We start from the raw sequence: 18,268 nt of genomic DNA on the forward strand, positions 1-18,268 counted from the left end.
CTTTGAGACCTCATAGAATCAGAGTGTATCAGAGTTAAATAAAATTCTAATCTCTTTTGTTTAAGTGAGGGAATTCAAGTCCCCAGAGGTCTTCCATAATCTGAAAGTACTAGAGGCACATAGGACCCCAGGCCTTCTGCCTTCATTTGTGAAAAGGAAGCTGAATCAAATGATTGCTGAGAATCCATTTGGTTTTAAAATTCTGTGATCCCAGTTTCCTTTGGGTAAACAATTAGAATAGGTTTCATAGACTTAAAAAATTTTTTTTGTTATTAAAATTATTTATTTTTGAGAGATAGAGCATGAGCCAGGGAGGGGTGGAGAGAGAGGAAGGCACAGAATCTGAAGCAGGCTCCAGGCTCTGAGCTGTTAGCTTAAGGCTTCATGCGGAAGTTGAACTCATGTACCGTGAGATCATGACCTGAGCTGAAGTCGGATGCTTAACCAGCTGAGCCACCCAGGCATCCCAGGTTTCATTGACTGTTGAGGATAGATTGGGAGACTAAGTAAAGAAGAGTTAAACTATAATTGGCGAAAAAAGTTAGGATTAAGTTAGCTTATTATAAAAATGTGGCATGGAAAACCAGGAGGAAAAAATAGCAGCAAGGGAAATCTGTAAGTAGAGAATTGGGCATCTTTAAAAAGAGATTATACAGATGTTTCTGCAGCTAAATCAACTTTTAGGAACTACTCCTCCCACTCCCCACCCCCACCCCCTTTTTTTTAAGGAATCAAGAAATGCTTTAACACTCACGACTGGGTAAACCTTTTCTGTTAAAGGTCAGACAGTACATTGTTTCAGCTTTGTGGGCCATAGATAGGGTCCCTGTTGCAACTACTCAAGGCAAAAGCAGGCTTGATGGTATGTAAAGGAATGGGCATGGCTAGTGTTCAGTGAAACTGGACAAGAAATTGAACAGATTCCAGGCCTCTTATCATAAATTCAGTTTCCTTACCAGGCAAACATAGAAGCATTTAAGTTATTGCTGCTCCTGGTGCTTTTGGTCTCAAAAGTATAAAATATGGTGAAAGTATAATTCTTTGATTCTCTTCCATCCAAAAGCTCTAACTGTATATGTGTGTATAAATGAGATTGTATATGTTGCCTTCAATCCCTTCTCTCACCACCATAATAAAAAAGATTATCTTGGACATTTTCTCATGTAAACATATAAAAGTCAGCTATCTTTTGGCACACCTACAAAGTGTTTATGGTAAAAATAACAAGAGAAAAAATGGAGTAATTTGCATTTCTTTTGAAAAATCTCTTGCAAAGGCAACCATGTTGGTCATTTAGTAAGTCCAGTACAGAGCATATGATTGTTCAGAATAATAACCATTCTGCCACTGTTAATTTTGATTACTGAGCACAATACTAAAGCTTTTTACATGTGCTATCCTTAATTCTCCCTATTTTAAAAAATGACTTTTACTATATGTAGCTCATTTAGCTTGTACATACTCCAATCCTTTTACCCTTTAATCCTCATTTAATCTTAGAGGTAAGTATATAGTTAATGCTTGTCACCAGCCCTCTCTGTGTGTCTCTTATCATTTTGATTGTCAGAAAGTCATTTTCTGTTAGATTCTTTAGGAAGGGATCATGAAAACACTATTCTCTGTTTATGCATGTTTTATTAGCTCATCTGTTCCTTTTATACTTGAAGGTCCATTCTACTGAATGTAGAATCCTTGGCTTACTGTTTCCTTTGAGTATTTCACTTTATTTTATTTTAAATAATTGTTCAACGTGTATTCATTTTTGAGAGACAGAGATAGAGTGCGAATGGGGGAGGAGCAGAGAGAGAGGGAGACACAGAATCTGAAGACAGCTCCAGGCTCTGAACTGTCAGCACAGAGCCTGACACAGGGCTTGAATTCATGAACCAGACCATGAGGTTATGACCTGAGCTGAAGTCGGGCACTTAACCAACTGAGCCATCCAGGTGCCCCATGTGTCCTTTGAGTATTTTAACTGTTTTGCCTTTGGCATAACGCTTTTCTATCCAAGTGTGATGATAATCTAAGTTTCTTTCTTTATAAATTAGGAGCTTTTTTTTGCCTGGATGCCAGAGAACCTTTTTCCTTAAAATCTAATCATTTTATTAGGGTAGATCTTTGGTGTTAGTCTTTCTGAATTGATACTCTCAGATAGCTCTCATATCTACAATATTTTATCTCAGATCTTTTTAAAAAATCTTATGCATCATTTCTTTTTTGGTTTTAAAAAAGGTTTCTCCATTTTGCTTTCTTTTTTTCTTATAGTATTATTTATTTGGTTTTGTGTTCCTATCAAAAATGACTTTCAAATTTATAAATTAGTTCTTGAATTCTGTCAACTCATTTTTGAGTTTTTCTAATTCTTATTTTGTTTTCTTTCCTGCCTTACTTATGTTCCTTATGCCTTTTAGTTTTTTAGTAGTAACAGTTTTGATCCTTTTTTCTTTCTTGAACGCTCATTCTGGCATGCTTCTCTTTTCTGTAGGGATATTATTCTGCTACTCACTATATTTGTAGTAATTTTGTAAGGGATTTGATCCTGTTATCTTTTTTTTTGTGCTCATTTTATATAAAATCAGTTCTTTTGAGTTCTTTAAAAATTGGCTTAGTTTTCCTGTGTGTATTTATGTGTATGCATACTTTCATGTATATCAGCCAAAAAATATAACTGCTGCTTTCTGACATTTCCTAGCTATTTGCCTTTTGCACACTTTTATCCAGACCTGCTCTTTGTCTCTGTTATTCCTGTCCCGCCCAACTTTGATTCCACTGCCAAAAGTTTCTCCACAATGTGGGGCCCTGTCCAGAAAGGCCTGACAGGTCAGTGTTGAGAATTTCTAGGGGTCACACTGTTCCAGTTGATTCAGGCTCTGCTGCCTGGCTCCTTACTGTCACCCTCTATTGGAGCAGGCAGAATCCCTCCCAGTGTCCGCTGCTGTTCTCAAATTGTCCTCCCATTCTTTCCAGTGAATACCTGTCAGTTATTTGCAGTTCTTCAGGTCTTAGGTATGTCAGACACTGTGTGGCTTTTCTCCCTTGTAGGTGTTGGCAACACACTGGTCTCATAGCTTGTTGCTCAGCCCTGACTGCTTGTGTTTTGTACCTTAAGAGGATTTATTGGTTACCTGGATTTGTTGTAAATGTCTGTGGGTCTTTTTGGTGTGTTTGTTTATCGTGTAGTTGCCCTGTATGTTTTTATTTGAGAATTCAGGAACGTTCAAAATCCATGATACTACCATGATTGTTTGTTTTTCCAGAAATCTGAGCTTTTCTAATGCTCAAATTAGTGCTAGTTTAAAAAAAGATAACTTTCTATAAAGGGGAATTTAATTAAAATTAAATTGAATAATCATATACCTGTTTTAGTTATTGCTTTTTTGTATTTTTTAAAAATGTTTGTTTATTGATGAAAGAGAGAGAGAGAGAGAGAGAGAGAGAGAGATCACCAGCAGGGGAGGGGTAGAGAGAGAGGGAGACACAGAATCCAAAGCAGGCAGAGCCCAATACAGGGCTCAAACTCATGAGCCATGCCCCTAGTTTGTTACTGTTGACAAACTGCTTTGTGTTAGGCACCCTGCAGAATTGTTCTTAGCTGGAATGTGTAGATGAGTATTTGAATCACTCCCAGACTGTGCCTTGATATCCAGGCTACCAGTGCCATTTGTTAAGTAGCAGAAGCATGTACCTCTTCTACCATTGGAAAGTGTTTGGTTTTATGAATGAGATGACATTGAGCTTGGATTTTGATGAACTGAAGCTTGCAAGACCGATGAGATGCTAAAGGAATCCTAAGTGTAGAGAGGAGATGCAAAATAAAGTTTGCTAATATATGGCATGCTTAAGCAGGGATCCATGGTTCTGTGTGTTTAGAACAAAGACTGGGGTGGTGGGAAGCAAGTTGGAGTTGTATTTCACAATGCTTCATACTTTGGAACCTCTGGCCAGTAGAATGACAGGATCAGATTTGTTTTACAATGCTAATTCCTCATGGGTGTCTGGGTGGCTCAGTTGGTTAAGTGTCAAACTCTTACTTTCAGCTCAGGTTGTGATCTCACGGTTTGTGGGATTGAGTCCTATAGCAGGCTCCACACTATCTGCAGAGACTGCTTGGAATTCTGTCTCTCCTCTCTTTCGGCCCCTCCCCCTCCTCTTGCTGGCATGCATTCTCTCTCCCTCGCTCTCAATAAACTTAAAAAAATGATAACCCTTCAAACATGAGGGAAGATAAATTGTAGGCAGGTGGAGGTAAGAAACCTGTTGAGAAGGCCAAATAAGACCATGGTGAAGGTAGAGGAAAGGGGAAGTGTAGAATAGTTGAAACCTTTGAAGTTTTTTTTTTTAAGCTTATTTATTTTGATAGAGAGGGAGAATGCACACATGTGAGCAAGAAAGGGGCAGAGAGAGGGAGAGAGGATCCCAAGCAGGCTCCATGCTGTTAGCGCAGAGCCTGATGTGCGAATCCATTTCATGAACTGTGAGATAAGGACCTTAACCGAAATCAGGAGTCAGACGCTTAACCAACTGAGCCATCCAGGCATCCCAGAGAGCTTTGAAGTTTTTGATTATCAACCTGGTCTGAAGTTCACAAACCATTTAAGGCTGAGGTTCTCAGCCCTGGTTACCCATTAGAATCACTTTTTAAAAAATGCCTACCATCTCCTCTCTTCCAGTTTTATTTAATTGGTATAAGGTGGGGGGGGGGGTGGTTTGTACATCAACAAGCACTTTGAAACTGTTCTTAAATGATTCTCATCCCTAGCCAGATTTGGGGATCACAGACTCTTTTGAGTAGCAAGCACTCATCCAGGAATTCCCTGCCTTACTAAGTGCTGGAGCTGCACGGAAGCAGTGGTCCAGGCCAGGTTTTCAACCCTGGTTCACTGCAACCAAAAACTACACTTACATTTGCTCACAAGTAAATCTTAAGGAAAATATCTTCTCATCTCTGTCTTTCACATTGAAAGTTCCTGACATTATCAGCATTTCTTTAGAAATTTTTTGTGTTATTTTTGTTATTTTTAAATTAAAGAATTACGAGAGAGAATGTAAATGAACGGTATAAAAGTATATAGAATAAAAGATTAGTCTAAGCCTTATCCAAGGAGAAACAAACAAAAAAAGGATAATTTGCTTAAGTATTTTTCAAATGACTAAGGCATCCTATTATAAAATCATGATGGGTAAGATACCCACAGAAAGTGCAAAGCCGGCCAATAGATATTTATGTAACAGTATAAAAGGTTTGTTGGTATTCAGATTGTACATTGTGACTATTAAGAAACTGATACCAATTTTTAGTATAAAATCAAACAATATCCATAATTACTACCTAAAAGGGCTACTAAAATAACTCTTCCTTTTTTTGATTACATATGTATATGAAACTGGATTTTTTTCATGTAATTTACTAAAAAGCAACATGTTACAGTTGAATGCATTTTCTTGAATTTTTTAAACTTCTTATTAGTGAATATTGGAATTTGTCAAAGGCCTTTTCAGGGTCTGTGGATATAATCATAAAAAATTTTTCCCTTTAAATTTAATAATAGGTAATATGATACCGGTGAATTTCCTTATATATCAGTCTTGCATTCCTATAATAAATCCCTTTGTCATGGAGTCTTTATGTGATGTTGCTCCGTTCTTTTTTTAATTAATACTTTTTGTATAGATATACGTAAATCATGTTGGGCTTTAAAATTTATAGTGGGGCTCTGTCTTTATGGACAGTCACTATCAGAGTTAGATACCAGTATTCTAGTTGCTTTATAAAAAGAGTTTAGAAGCTTTCATTCATTTTCAGGGCTCTGGCACAGTTTATGGAGCTTTAAGGTCCTTTTTTTGTGAGATAATTCCCTCATAATTTTATTTATTTCTTTTCCAGAAATTGCATTGTTTAAATTGCATTTTTAATCTCTGATAGAGTCATTTCAATCTGTATTTCCCTAGGGAATTGTCTGGTTCATCTAGGTTTTCAAATGTATTTGAATTTGTTCTATAAAGCCGTTTCTTATATTTCTAATTCTGTACTGACAGTTGTTTCATTCTAATCATTTCTTATTTTTGAAGTTTTAGGCCTGTTTCTGGCTGTTTTGAAATTTGGATATTGTCTGTCTTCAAGTTTTACTAAGGGAATGGTTTTGTATAGTGATTTGTTCTTGTAGTATTATTTTGGGAAGATATATAAGGAGACAGATTCAGACATATGCCATTGTTTTTGGCTACCTAGATGTTTTCCTGTTTTGTTTTTTTTTTCAGCATTAACCTTTTTTTGCATCAGTTTTTATTCCAATATAATTCGCATACCATACAATTCACCCTTTAAAGCATACAATTTGATGATTCTTAATATATTCACAGAGTTATATGACCATCATCAGTCATCCCTTCAATATTTTATTAATGTTTCTTATTTATTTCTGAGAGAGAGAGCAAGCCAATGTGAGCAGGGGTGGGTCAGAGAGAGAGGGAGACACAGAATCTGAAGCAGGCTCCAGGCTCTGAGCTAGCTGTCAGCACAGAGCCCGACATGGGGCTCGAACCCATGAACTGTGAGATCATGACGTGAGCCAAAGTCGGACGCTTAACTGACTGAGTCACCCAGGCGCCCCTATTTTTATTACTCTAAAAGGAAATACTGTACCTTAAGCTATTACTCTCCAATCTCTACATCCTTTCCCATCCCTTGTTTTAGAGAACACAACTTTACAGATTTATCTTCCTGTTTTTATAGATTTGTCTTTTCTGAACATTTCTTACAAATGGAATTATGCTGTATGTGGTCTTTTGTGATTGGCTTCTCTCACAGCATATGCTAGTACTTCATTTCCTTTCACTGCAAATAATATTCCATTGTATGGATATACCACATTTTTATTTATCCATTTTTTGGATAAATAAACATCCATGCTGATGGACATTTGGGTGTTTTCCCTTTTTGGCCATTATAAATGATGATGCTATGAACATTTGGGTTTAAATATTTGTGTGGACATATTTTCATTTGGTTGGGTATATACTTACAGGTGAATTACTGGTGTTTATTCTTTTTTAACGAGTTTTTCTTTTTTCTTTCTTCCTACTTCAGTAGGCTTTGGGGGTGGGAGGGGTCATGACATATGCTTAGTCTGTTGTGGATACAGTCTCCTTAGTTGTAGACTAGACAGCCTATATCCTCTGGTAGTTTGGATTGTAATACATGGTGTAATACAGTGTTATATGAAAACACACTCCTACCTTAGTGATTCTGGAACCCTAGAAAACATTTGATGTTTCTTGAGACGACTCTGAATGCTTTACTTCATTTGCTTTCAAGGGAATGGTGTGGATTTCTTTAAGATTAGTTCATTTTTTAATAGAAATATTTTGAATTTCTTTTTTGTATTGGTATGTCCTTTGTCATTGTGACTAAGATGTTCAGCTCATTTAGAAGTATGTCATGTGTTATTTCTTTTAATTAAAAATATTTTTTAAAAGGTTTGTTGTAGTTCTACTTTCTGTTGTATGCAGTGTGCATGTAAGACATTATTATAATGTACTACTTCTAAAGATATTCTTAGCATAATTGAAAGAAGGTGAAATAATGTTTGATTTTCACAGCTGTTGATATTTTATTATACAAAATGGCATCAGATGTTTATATTAACTAAGTGCTCTATAAATTAGTTGCCTGTGTTTGTGATGATCACACTAGTACACTGCCAGTATCTTTAGGAACCCTTCTGATAATCAAAAATAAATTCAGGATTTCAGTATTCAGAATTTTTAAATGTATTTTAGTACTTAAAAAAGCACTCATATAATTGTCAATTTTTAATGTTCTTTTATGTCCAGTATTTATTAAAGCATGCATTCTCATACCAGGATAGATCATTCTGATAGGAGTCTACACAAGCAAGTATTGGTATCACAGATGTAATAAGATTGTAATTTTTACATTTAAACTTTTTTAGATTATAGAGTATGATATAATGAATAGTTATTTTTCATGTTAGCTTTGTTTTTCTGTAATTATTACTTTAGGCTCCTGGATTTGGATTTGGAATTGCAATATCTGGTGGAAGAGACAACCCTCATTTTCAGAGTGGGGAAACATCCATAGTAATCTCAGATGTGCTGAAAGGGGGACCCGCTGAAGGACAGCTACAGTAAGTGCATTTGCTCTTTTGGGTGCCTGTTACAAGTACTGTTCCTACCCTTGGTCACTGGCATACAGAGCTAGTGATTTCTTTAATACATGTTTATATTTATGCCTACCATAAATGGAAAGCTAGTATCCCTTACCTTAAATAGGTGGTCAGTATAAAAATAAAAATGGTGGGGAAAAAAAACTTGTTACGCATTTTGGGGTGGAATTTAGTCTTCAGGAACCTCTTACCCTAATCTGGTCTTTTTTGTTCAGTTAAGATAAGCAAGAGAAGGAGAGGCAAAAGATACACCAGCTAGCAAAAAAGTGAACATATAATCAGAATTGAAAGAAAATTGGAAGGAGAAGGACTTTATTTTTTTAAAAGGGAGTAACTTTTCCAGCTATGCCCTGTAATTGTACCACCAAAAATCATTTTTTTTGTATTGTGGTACTTGTTTACCCTTATGTAAAAACATAAGATTGAAAAAAAATTAATGGCCTGTGATTCATTACTTGCTAAACCATTGTACGAGATTGGAAAGTAAATTGTTTGATATTTTTGTATCATTATCTGAAGACAAATAGATTAGCCTGTAATTAAAATATTTTTGTGGAAGTATCCATCTTAAAACTATATTCACAAACTTGTCTGTATGTTTTTTTCTAACATGTTATTTTGTGGCCTTTTTTTTTCCTTAGGGAAAATGACCGAGTTGCAATGGTTAATGGAGTTTCAATGGATAATGTTGAACATGCTTTTGCTGTTCAGCAACTAAGAAAAAGTGGGAAGAATGCAAAAATTGTAAGTATCTTTTACCTTTACTAAGAGTATCAGTTTTATTGTTGAAATGTTTCTGGTGTTTGAATTCATCTTTCCTCTTTAAGAAAATGAAAACTGGATCAGTAGTTGTAAAGTTAGCTTTTACAAGAGTGTTTCCTCTAATACTGGTGGTGTGTTTTATCACTGTGTATACACAGAAAATATATTTTCTCAAGGTTTAGATACTAGGATTTTTTTCAATTGAAAGAGAAAGGCAGTGATTGAAAGGTCACCTCTTTATGGCTTAATGTTCCCTTCTCTTTTAAGTTCTTAAGTTAGACTGAATCTTGGCTTTGTAGTCTGTTTGAAATATTTAGCCCTGTTTTCTATTACAGGATTTGTTTAATGGGCAAGTTTTACATTGTCCCTTGAACACATACATCATCAACCACTTTCCTTGTTACTGTGATACAGTTTGAGGAGAGAGAAAGTGGTAAGATTTTCTTTGTAGAGTTGTTGAGGGTGCATTTTAATGTTACTGTTTTAGTATAGCGCTAGAATCTTTCTTTTGTTATGTATCTAAGAAGTCTACTTTTTTAAGTAAGGGAAAAGTTCAGTTAACGCTTGATAACTGGTCTCAAATCACAGTTAAAGCTGAGCAAATGTGGCACAGCATAGATGTAATGTAACAGTTATATTTAAAACTGTATCCATGTTTAGGAACACAGTAACTACCCTGCCCACACTTGCTTCTCCTGTTCTGCCCATCTAGCCTCTGAAAGGACTGATTAAGGCACTGCTTTGAACCCTTAGTTCAGGTATAAAGCACAGGAAGAAGAGACCGGGTAGGCAGCTAGATGGTTTGGCCTGCCTTGTCTGTTGAGAACTTTTCTACTTCCCAGCAGACACTCAGAATGACAGTGGACCCAACAGAAGGGAGAGGGCTGGAGTGAGGGGAAGGCCTGCACTGTTTTGACTTCGGGGATTGGGTGAGAGCTAGGAGGTGTATTCCCTGAGATTGTGCATTCCACGGTTGCTAAGCCTTCCATCATGTAGGCTGCTGTGCCTTGTGGTTTATTTCTGCATCAGTGTCATTGCTGCTGAGGTGAGAGTTTTCTCAGATTGTAATAGACCCACTATTTAGTTACTGTATTGCAAATGACACACATCTTCTTTGGGTATACATTTTCACAACTTCATTGTAGTCCTATTTTTACATTATAGTATATCATTTTTAAATCACAGTTCATACATACTGGCTAGTGTGTAGTAGAGTTTTTAAACAGTTTTTATAACATGAGATTGTAGTATTTATAGAAGCAAATTGCTAGTTTTTATAATTGTTAGTCTTTATGGATTAAGTTTTAGCATTCTTGCCTTAGCTGCTGATGCTAAATGTTGTTATTATTTTTCAGAGTGTTTTTCAGTTGCATGTTCATTTGTCTAAAGGTGAGCCCTTTAGACAAATTGGGTTTTTCTCCCTATATCTGGGATTGTGAGCTTCATCTATAACCCCAACTTTTTAAAGCTCTATTCTTCTGAAATGTTGAGCTGTTTTGTTTGCCATGCAAACATATTCAACATACATATTCCACATTGATAATGCATCTAAGAAAGTTGTATTCCTATACTATAGACTGCTTCCCATAGAAATCGTTTTATGAAAAGCAGGTCCAAAATCTGTAGTGTATTTGAAATAGGGAAAGGATTTGGGGCAGCTCAAGGATGGATTTTGCTCAGACTGTACTTAGTTACTACGGGAGTTGGAAAGGTAGAATAAAACCCCAGTGTCTTAGAATGTGATCTTTCATTGTGAGGTGTCTAGTAAACTTTTAACTATCCCTAGCCATAGTCCGAACCTCAGGGTCATTATATACATTGTTTTGGCTTTGTTTAGTTTTGTTTTTTTCACTTCTGAATAACCAGCTCCTCTTCCTCCCTCCCCAATCTATTGATCTCTTTTCTTCCCTGTGCTTTTACATTTGGATAGTTGGTTGTTTATGTGATTTTCTTTCCATTAATCAAGAGTTCCCTGGGTATTAAATAAACTGTTTATTTTCTGTTATACTAAAATTTTAGAACTCCTTTGAGAATATAACTATCCAAATAGGCTTAGTTTAGTTTAACAATAGTGATGTTAGAAATAGTTTATGACACAATGAACATGTATAATTTTTACTAAAATTCTGAGCATTTTAAAAAAGTATTATAAAGTAAATGAGCAGAAACACCTCCTAGAGATAATGTCTGTGAGCACTTCAGTGTATCTCCATCTGGTTACGTAGCATTTCACTGTATGTACATGTTTACCTAACCCATTCATTGATGGGCATTTCAGTGTCCAGTTTCCACAAGTATTTAAAAAAAGTACTGTGTAGAACATCATTGTGTTTCTGTCTACTTGTTTAGTTACTTTTTAGGAGTGACTTCTCAGTCAGAGGGCATGAATGATTTGATATATGCATCACCAGCCCTTCAGAAAGACAGTGACAGTCCAATTTCAGCATTGCTTTTTAAATTTTTGCCAAACAGATAGACTGAATGTAGTATTTGAAATGAAATATTTTGCAGTACAAATGAGTTTGATCATGTTGTAGTGTACATACTCCTCGTTTATGTTTCTTCTTTGCTTTTTCCCTAGCATTTATATGGCAATGATTGCTGTACTAGGGTGTAGTATATATTAGAATTATTAGACTTTGTCATATATACTGCATATATTGTTTGCCCATTTGCTTTTTTGACTATAAGTTGTTTATGGTGGTTTTTTGGAGGGGTTTGTTTTTATATCATTTTGTTTCAGCATTGAAATGTTTTTTTTTTTTAAATGTTTTATTTATTTCTAGGAGAGAGAGAGAGAGACAGCGTGAGCAGGGGAGGGTCAGAGAGAGAGGGAGTCACAGACTGGAACAGGCTCCAGGCTCTGAGCTGGCAGTCAGCACAGAGCCTGACGCGGGGCTCGAACCCACGAACTGCGAGATCATGACCTAAGTGAAAGTCGGACGCTTAACCGACTAAGCCACCCAGGCGCCCCTGAAATGTTTTCATTTTTATGTTGTCATGTCTCTTAGATATTCACTTGGTCCCTTCTGCCTTTGGTGTCAGGCTTACAAAAGTGTTTACCTTTTACCAGTTATAAAAGCATATATCCTATATTTTATGCTAGTACTTGTGTAGAATTTCATTTTTTAATTTTACGTTTGAATCTTTAATTCAGCTAAACTGTCTTGAAGTAGGCACTTCCCCCTAAATTTGTTACAGAGTTTTCAGTATTAAAATCAAGCATAGTTGCCAAACCTTCTAAATATCTTCTTGTAACTTTACAACCGTTAACTATAATATAAATGGAAAATTGTAACATGATTGGGTATTTTTCAATAAGTTAAGCACTTACTGGTTGCAAATATTTCATTATATGTACAGTTAAATGCATGGCAGGGACTTTCTCTAAAGGGTGTGAATCTTTTTTATTTTAACTTTTTTTAACTTTTTTTTTTTTTTGAGAGAGAGGGATAGAGACAGCGTGAGCAATGGAGGGACAGAGAGAGAGGGAGATACAGAATCTGAAGACAGACTCTAGGCTTTGAGCTAGCTGTCAGCACAGAGCCTGACGCGGGGCTTGAACCCACAAACTGTGAGATCATGACCTGAGCTGAAGTCAAACACTTAACCACCCAGGCACCCCAGAACTTGAATCTTAATAAGATAGATGGGTACCCACAATCATAACCATAATGCACATCTGAGAATGAGAGGAGTATCAGGTGGCAGGTGCTCTCTTGGGGGAAGACATGGATAGCTCAGAGTGCTCATCTGGTTATTTTGTTTTTGTTTGTAACTAATTAGGGAGGAATTGAAGATTTGAAACAATAGAGCAAAAGTATTGCTTCTAAAACAGTATGTTGGAGATTGAAATAGAGGTGAGACTAAAATATAGAGAGTCAGATAGGAATGCTTTATAGTAAATGTTACTTGATAAGGGCCTGGGCTGTGGGACACAGAGGGTGGAAAGACAGGCAGCCTTCTCTTCAGTTCGCAACAGGGCATTGGCTGTCTGACCGTGCCACATGTAGGTGTCTTGCTGCTTCTTCGGCTTCAATGTTGTTTCCTCAGAAGGGCCTTCTCTGATCACTCTTGGTAATTAGCAGATTAGCAGTAGAGGACAAATTTGAGAGAGAGATTAAAGTTTTAAGTAAGCTGAGGGGTTGTTATTGATGAGGACGGTCTTGGAGGTAGGTAGGGATAAGAATAAGAACTCATATGGGAGAATTTTGTTTGTACAGGAGGAGGTTCAGCTTGGTCTTTGGGTCCTGAAAGAAGGAAGACTAAACAAATAAGATATTGAAAAACATCTGAAAGTATAGGGGCGGTGAAGTGGCACTGATCTGTGTAAGTCAGGCAAAGTGATTGAGATCTTGGAGAATAGTTCTGGAATACCTGGGTTAGTGAATTCCATAGAGAGGCAAGAAGAAAGGATTACTGAACAAGCAAAAGAATTCTGTAAAGTAAAATGAATTTATGGAGGACCTAATCAGCAGTTGGAAATGCAGCCATCTGAAGGTGAAAATAATACAATACAATACAATACAATACAATATAATACAATACAATAACTAAATTGAATGTTAGTGTGGAAGCCCAGTACATTTATCTATCAAGAGTTTTAGAAGGACGGTTGTGGGCCTTGATACTAATGGATTCTGATAATTTCACTGAGTCAGGTTGGGCTTACAAGTTTGCAATGGTCTTAGTAGCAACTACGGTATATTTGATGGTATTAGAGTACAGTGACCCATCCTTTATTCAAACCTCTAACAATTATTAGTTTCTCTTTAAACTTGTGATTATTACACCTAAAAGATCTTTCTAAGTTAAGTAACAAAGGACTTCATTAGGCTCACTATTTCAAATTGGTTCTTAAACAGATAGGTTTGTCAAGAGAGCAAAAAACATAGTTATTATGGAAATGTATTCCCTAGTAATTTCTTACAATTTTTTGTGTATTTTGTCTCTGATTCATAGTTAATTTAATTGACATGGGACGAGAAAAACATAATTTTCCTTTCTTTTAAGAACTGAAAGTGTGTGTGTATATATGTATATATATATATGTATATATATATATGTACATATGTATATGTGTATATATGTACATGTATATATATACATATATACACACACACTTTATATAAGTGTATATATAAGAACTGAAAGTGTGTGTGTATATATATGTTAATCAATCAGCTTTTTTGTAATCTTTATTTGTAGACCATTAGGAGGAAGAAGAAAGTACAGATACCAGTTAGTCGTCCTGATCCTGAACCAGTATCTGAGAATGAAGAAGATAGTTATGATGAGGAGGTTCATGACCCGAGAAGCAGCCGTGGTGGTCTGGTCAGTAGAAGGAGTGAGAAGAGTTGGGCGAGGGATAGGAGTGCAAGCAGAGAGAGGAGTTTGTCCCCACGGTCTGATAGGCGATCGGTTGCCTCCAGTCAACCTGCCAAACCCACCAAAGTCACATTGGTGAAATCCCGGAAAAATGAAGGTATTCTCTTCCACATCGTTTATCATTTTCATATGAAAACGTTAACACTAATTTTGATGAGGAGTAAAATTGCTCTCCTTTCCTATGCTTGTTTTTGTTGTCTTTTGTTATCTTCATTGTTGCGTCCTGTTGCCATAAGTCCTATCCTGTTATAGCAGGCTTCAGGGATCATCTACTTTTCTTTCTTGAATTATTTTGTTGTAGCAGATTGTACTTCAAATAAATTGTCCAGTAGCTAGATTTTGAATTACTTGTTGTGGTTAGAATAGCCAAATACAAATTATGCTAACAGATATCACCCCAGTACCAAGCTGAAATTCAGTGTTTTACTTAGCTGTTAGGATCAGTAGTAGCATAACCATTGGAAGAAATCTTGGGGCTTTTTGGAAAGGGGGGCAGACTGCTTTTTAAATGAAGAGATTAAGGGGAAGGAACCCTTGATAGGGCATTTCTCTATAATGCAGGACTTCTTTAAACTGAAGCTAGCTGCTTCCCCTCAATCATACTTGATAAGAATGAATGTGATTGTGACATTGTCCTGTGGACATAACTCTCAAATGCAGGCAAGCATCTGTGACTGATCATTTTGGTGAAAAGGTGTTCTACTAAGAATATCATGTAGGCATGCCTTGATCTGTTCTACTAGCATCTGACCTTTTTTTTCTAGTTCTTGCTCCCCAACCCCACTCTGTAGTGAACATCTCAAACTGTCTACCCTTGCTGGTTTTACTTCATTTTGCCACTCATTCTTCAACTCTCTGGCCTGGTATCTTTTAACCTTGCTCCCAAAGCTGTTAAAACTAAATCCTGTAGCAATTTTCAGTCTTTATTTTACTTGCCTTTTGTATCATTTTTCATAGTGTTAACCACTTCTTATATTTTGAAATAATGTCTTCTCTTGGCTTCAGTAATACTGTGTCCTTTTGGGATCTCTCACCCACTTTCTGTATCCTTTGCAAGCTCATTCTCATCCTACCCTTTAAACCTCTGTAGATTTCTATTCTAGAATCTCTTTTTCCCCTCAACATAACCTCTTTAGGCAGTTGCATCTACTCATTGCCTCAGTTATCTGCTGCTGATGGCAAAACTTCTTTCTCCAGCCCAAGTCTTTGTACTCATGTGTGCCAGCTGACTGTTAGGCATATTTACTTCAGTATTTCACATAGCTCCCTCAGAGTCAACACATTTCAAGCGAAACTCCTATCTTCCTCTTAAAATTTTTGTGACTTCTTATGAAGTCACTCATTAGATATATTCTCATCTATCCAGTTTCTCATGCAGGTTATGGATAACATTTTAGTTATCCTTGACATTTCTTTTTCCTCACTTTCCCTCACTTTCCTGCAGCCTAACTTCCTAAATACCATTCTTAAATAACCACCCACTTCTGCCTTTCTCCACTATCACCACCACCTCCATCATCCATGCTACCATAATCTTTTTTTCTTTCAGCTTTATTGAAGTATAAATGACATTGTATATAAATATATAAAGTTATATATATTTAAGGTGAATAACATGATTTGATACATGTGTACATTGTAAAATGATCACAGTCAAGTTGATCACATCTGGCATTTACGTGCATTTACATGCATTTACTTGTTACCTCACAGTTACCTTTTTTTTGGGGGGGGGGCTGTGGTGAATAACCATCATCTCTTAAGTGGACTTAATGAGTCTCAAAAACTAGTCTCTGGATCTTTTCCAGCTGATTCTGCAGACACCTTCTTAGAGTTAAAGGATCTTCTGTGACATTTCTCTGTTATTCTTTCGCATTTTTCTTAGTGACTCCTCAGTCCTAGCTACTCTAACAGTTATGACTTCAGCAAACCTGCTAAGTCTTTCCTTCATACCTTTTGGGGCATTTGTTTTTAATCATTCTGTCTCCACCACTTCCCGCCCCATATACGCATGCACACGTGTACCCTAATACTTCTGGTTTAGTGGTATTTCTGTTTTACTATTTCTTATGTCAGGTTTCAGCTTTAGTATTTCTTCCTCTCTTGCTCTGTACTGGACACTGAATCCTGTATTGCCTTTATATGACCTCTTCCTCACACTTATATTTGCCCCTATTGACTGTGTAAGTTGCCAGAGAATAGGGACTCTATCTCATTTGCTGCTTTTTATCCATCTTGCCTTGCACATAGTTAATATTTACCCAGGGAAACACTTGGAGTAGATGAATATGTGAAATTACTTTGAAGTCATCTCTGTATTGATCATTTATAACTTTTTAATCTTAAATAAGGACATTTTTGTTATCAATACTGTATTCTTCTGTGATATAACAACCATTTCTCAGGCACATATATTTGACTGTCTAAATCCCCTGAAAAGTCATTTTCTTTTTTACCCTGATTGTTTTCCTGTTTGAGCACTCTGTGTATTTGCCTTAATAACTTGGGGGGTTTTTTGTTTTTGTTTTTCTCCCCCTCCTTTTCTTTTAATGCAGTAAGAGGCAGAGTCCTATCCTCTCTCCTGACAGACCCAGGAGTGTTCCTTTTCCTATTGATGTGATATTGTCATCATGTTCTGGTTTACAAACACACAAACAAAATTCTGCGGTTTTGCAGTCCCTAGTTTTGTAGACTCTCTGGGTACCTTCCTCAATTCTGACCATTTCCTCACCCACAGATATAATTAATGTTGCCTCACATTTGGATACTTGGTGTCTGTTAAAAGGAAAGGACTGGCCTTTTTAACTCCTGTCTGTATCCACACAGCTAGTTGAAGCCTTTGCACAAACACAGAGTGTATATACTAATGTTTTGTAGGTCTCTCTCCAGTGTTAGAGGTGTGTAGCATCAGAAATAACTTTTGCTCTGGGAGATTGGGGAAAACAAAAACAGTGTATGCTCAATAATACAAGTCATCATTAAAATTGTCAACCTTTCCAGAGTTTTTCCAACCTCAAGCAGTTCACTTTTTAGACTTATTCATTAAACCTTCTGAGAAGCTAGTGTATTAATACAGCATAGAAAGAAATGGTCTTCTCTTCAGGGTTTTTTTAAAAAAAGGTTGTTTTTTTTTTTCCCCTCGCTGAGTAAAAATGGGAATAAAGTATGTCAGGCTTCTGCTTGGATCATATACTTTCTTTATGTTCACATTGACAGTGCATACTTTTTGATGATTAGAGGAAATGTCATCTTTGCAGGGTGATTGAGAATAATTTCTTGCTGTGGATTGTACTTAAAAACTCAATGTGGTGATGATTATTATACTTTTAAAGTCTGTGTTTTACACTAAAGACATTTAAATATGTTTTTTCAGAATATGGTCTTCGATTGGCCAGCCATATATTTGTAAAGGAAATTTCACAAGATAGCTTGGCAGCAAGAGATGGCAATATTCAAGAAGGCGATGTTGTATTAAAGGTATAGTCATATTCTTACATTTTAATGAACTTAATTAGAAGACAAATTCTAGCGTAACCATATAGTTTCTGCTCATGTTTGAAGCAGTTTTGTCAAAAAAAATTAAAAATAAGTGTTTGGGGCACTGGGTGGTTTGCCATTTTTAATGCACAAAAATGGTTTGTCCATTATTACATGTCAACACTGATGTTTTTCTTTAGGCATGAAGTCATCCTGAGCAAATTAATCATTACAAATAAATATCCTTCACTGGTAGGGGCTACTTTCTAGGTAGATATGTCTAGTCTTACACAATAAGTGGTTTTGATAACTACTCTAAATGTTATTGAAATGTTTGTTTCGTTTATTTGCTTATAAGTAGTAGAAAGTGACAGGCTTTTGGGGATTGGCTCAGAGATACTAATTTGGGTTTTCTGCCAAAGCAACAGTATAGTAAAGATTTTATTTCAGGAAAA

At 36.3% G+C, this 18,268-nt stretch overlaps 1 protein-coding gene across 1 annotated transcript in view; it reads left to right on the forward strand.

The window, feature by feature from the left end:
• Positions 1 to 18,268, forward strand: part of TJP1 (tight junction protein 1) — a 341,704-nt gene that overhangs the window by 276,457 nt on the left and 46,979 nt on the right. Inside the window, exons 6-9 of the mRNA XM_077762419.1 lie at positions 8,023 to 8,147; positions 8,828 to 8,930; positions 14,157 to 14,433; positions 17,710 to 17,813. Coding sequence (XP_077618545.1) covers positions 8,023 to 8,147; positions 8,828 to 8,930; positions 14,157 to 14,433; positions 17,710 to 17,813 — 609 coding nt within the window. The remainder of the gene's footprint in view (positions 1 to 8,022; positions 8,148 to 8,827; positions 8,931 to 14,156; positions 14,434 to 17,709; positions 17,814 to 18,268) is intronic.

Source organism: Crocuta crocuta, unplaced genomic scaffold (genome assembly GCF_008692635.1).
Source record: "Crocuta crocuta isolate KB4526 unplaced genomic scaffold, BGI_CrCroc_1.0 scaffold93, whole genome shotgun sequence".
NCBI classification, from domain to species: Eukaryota; Metazoa; Chordata; class Mammalia; order Carnivora; family Hyaenidae; genus Crocuta; species Crocuta crocuta.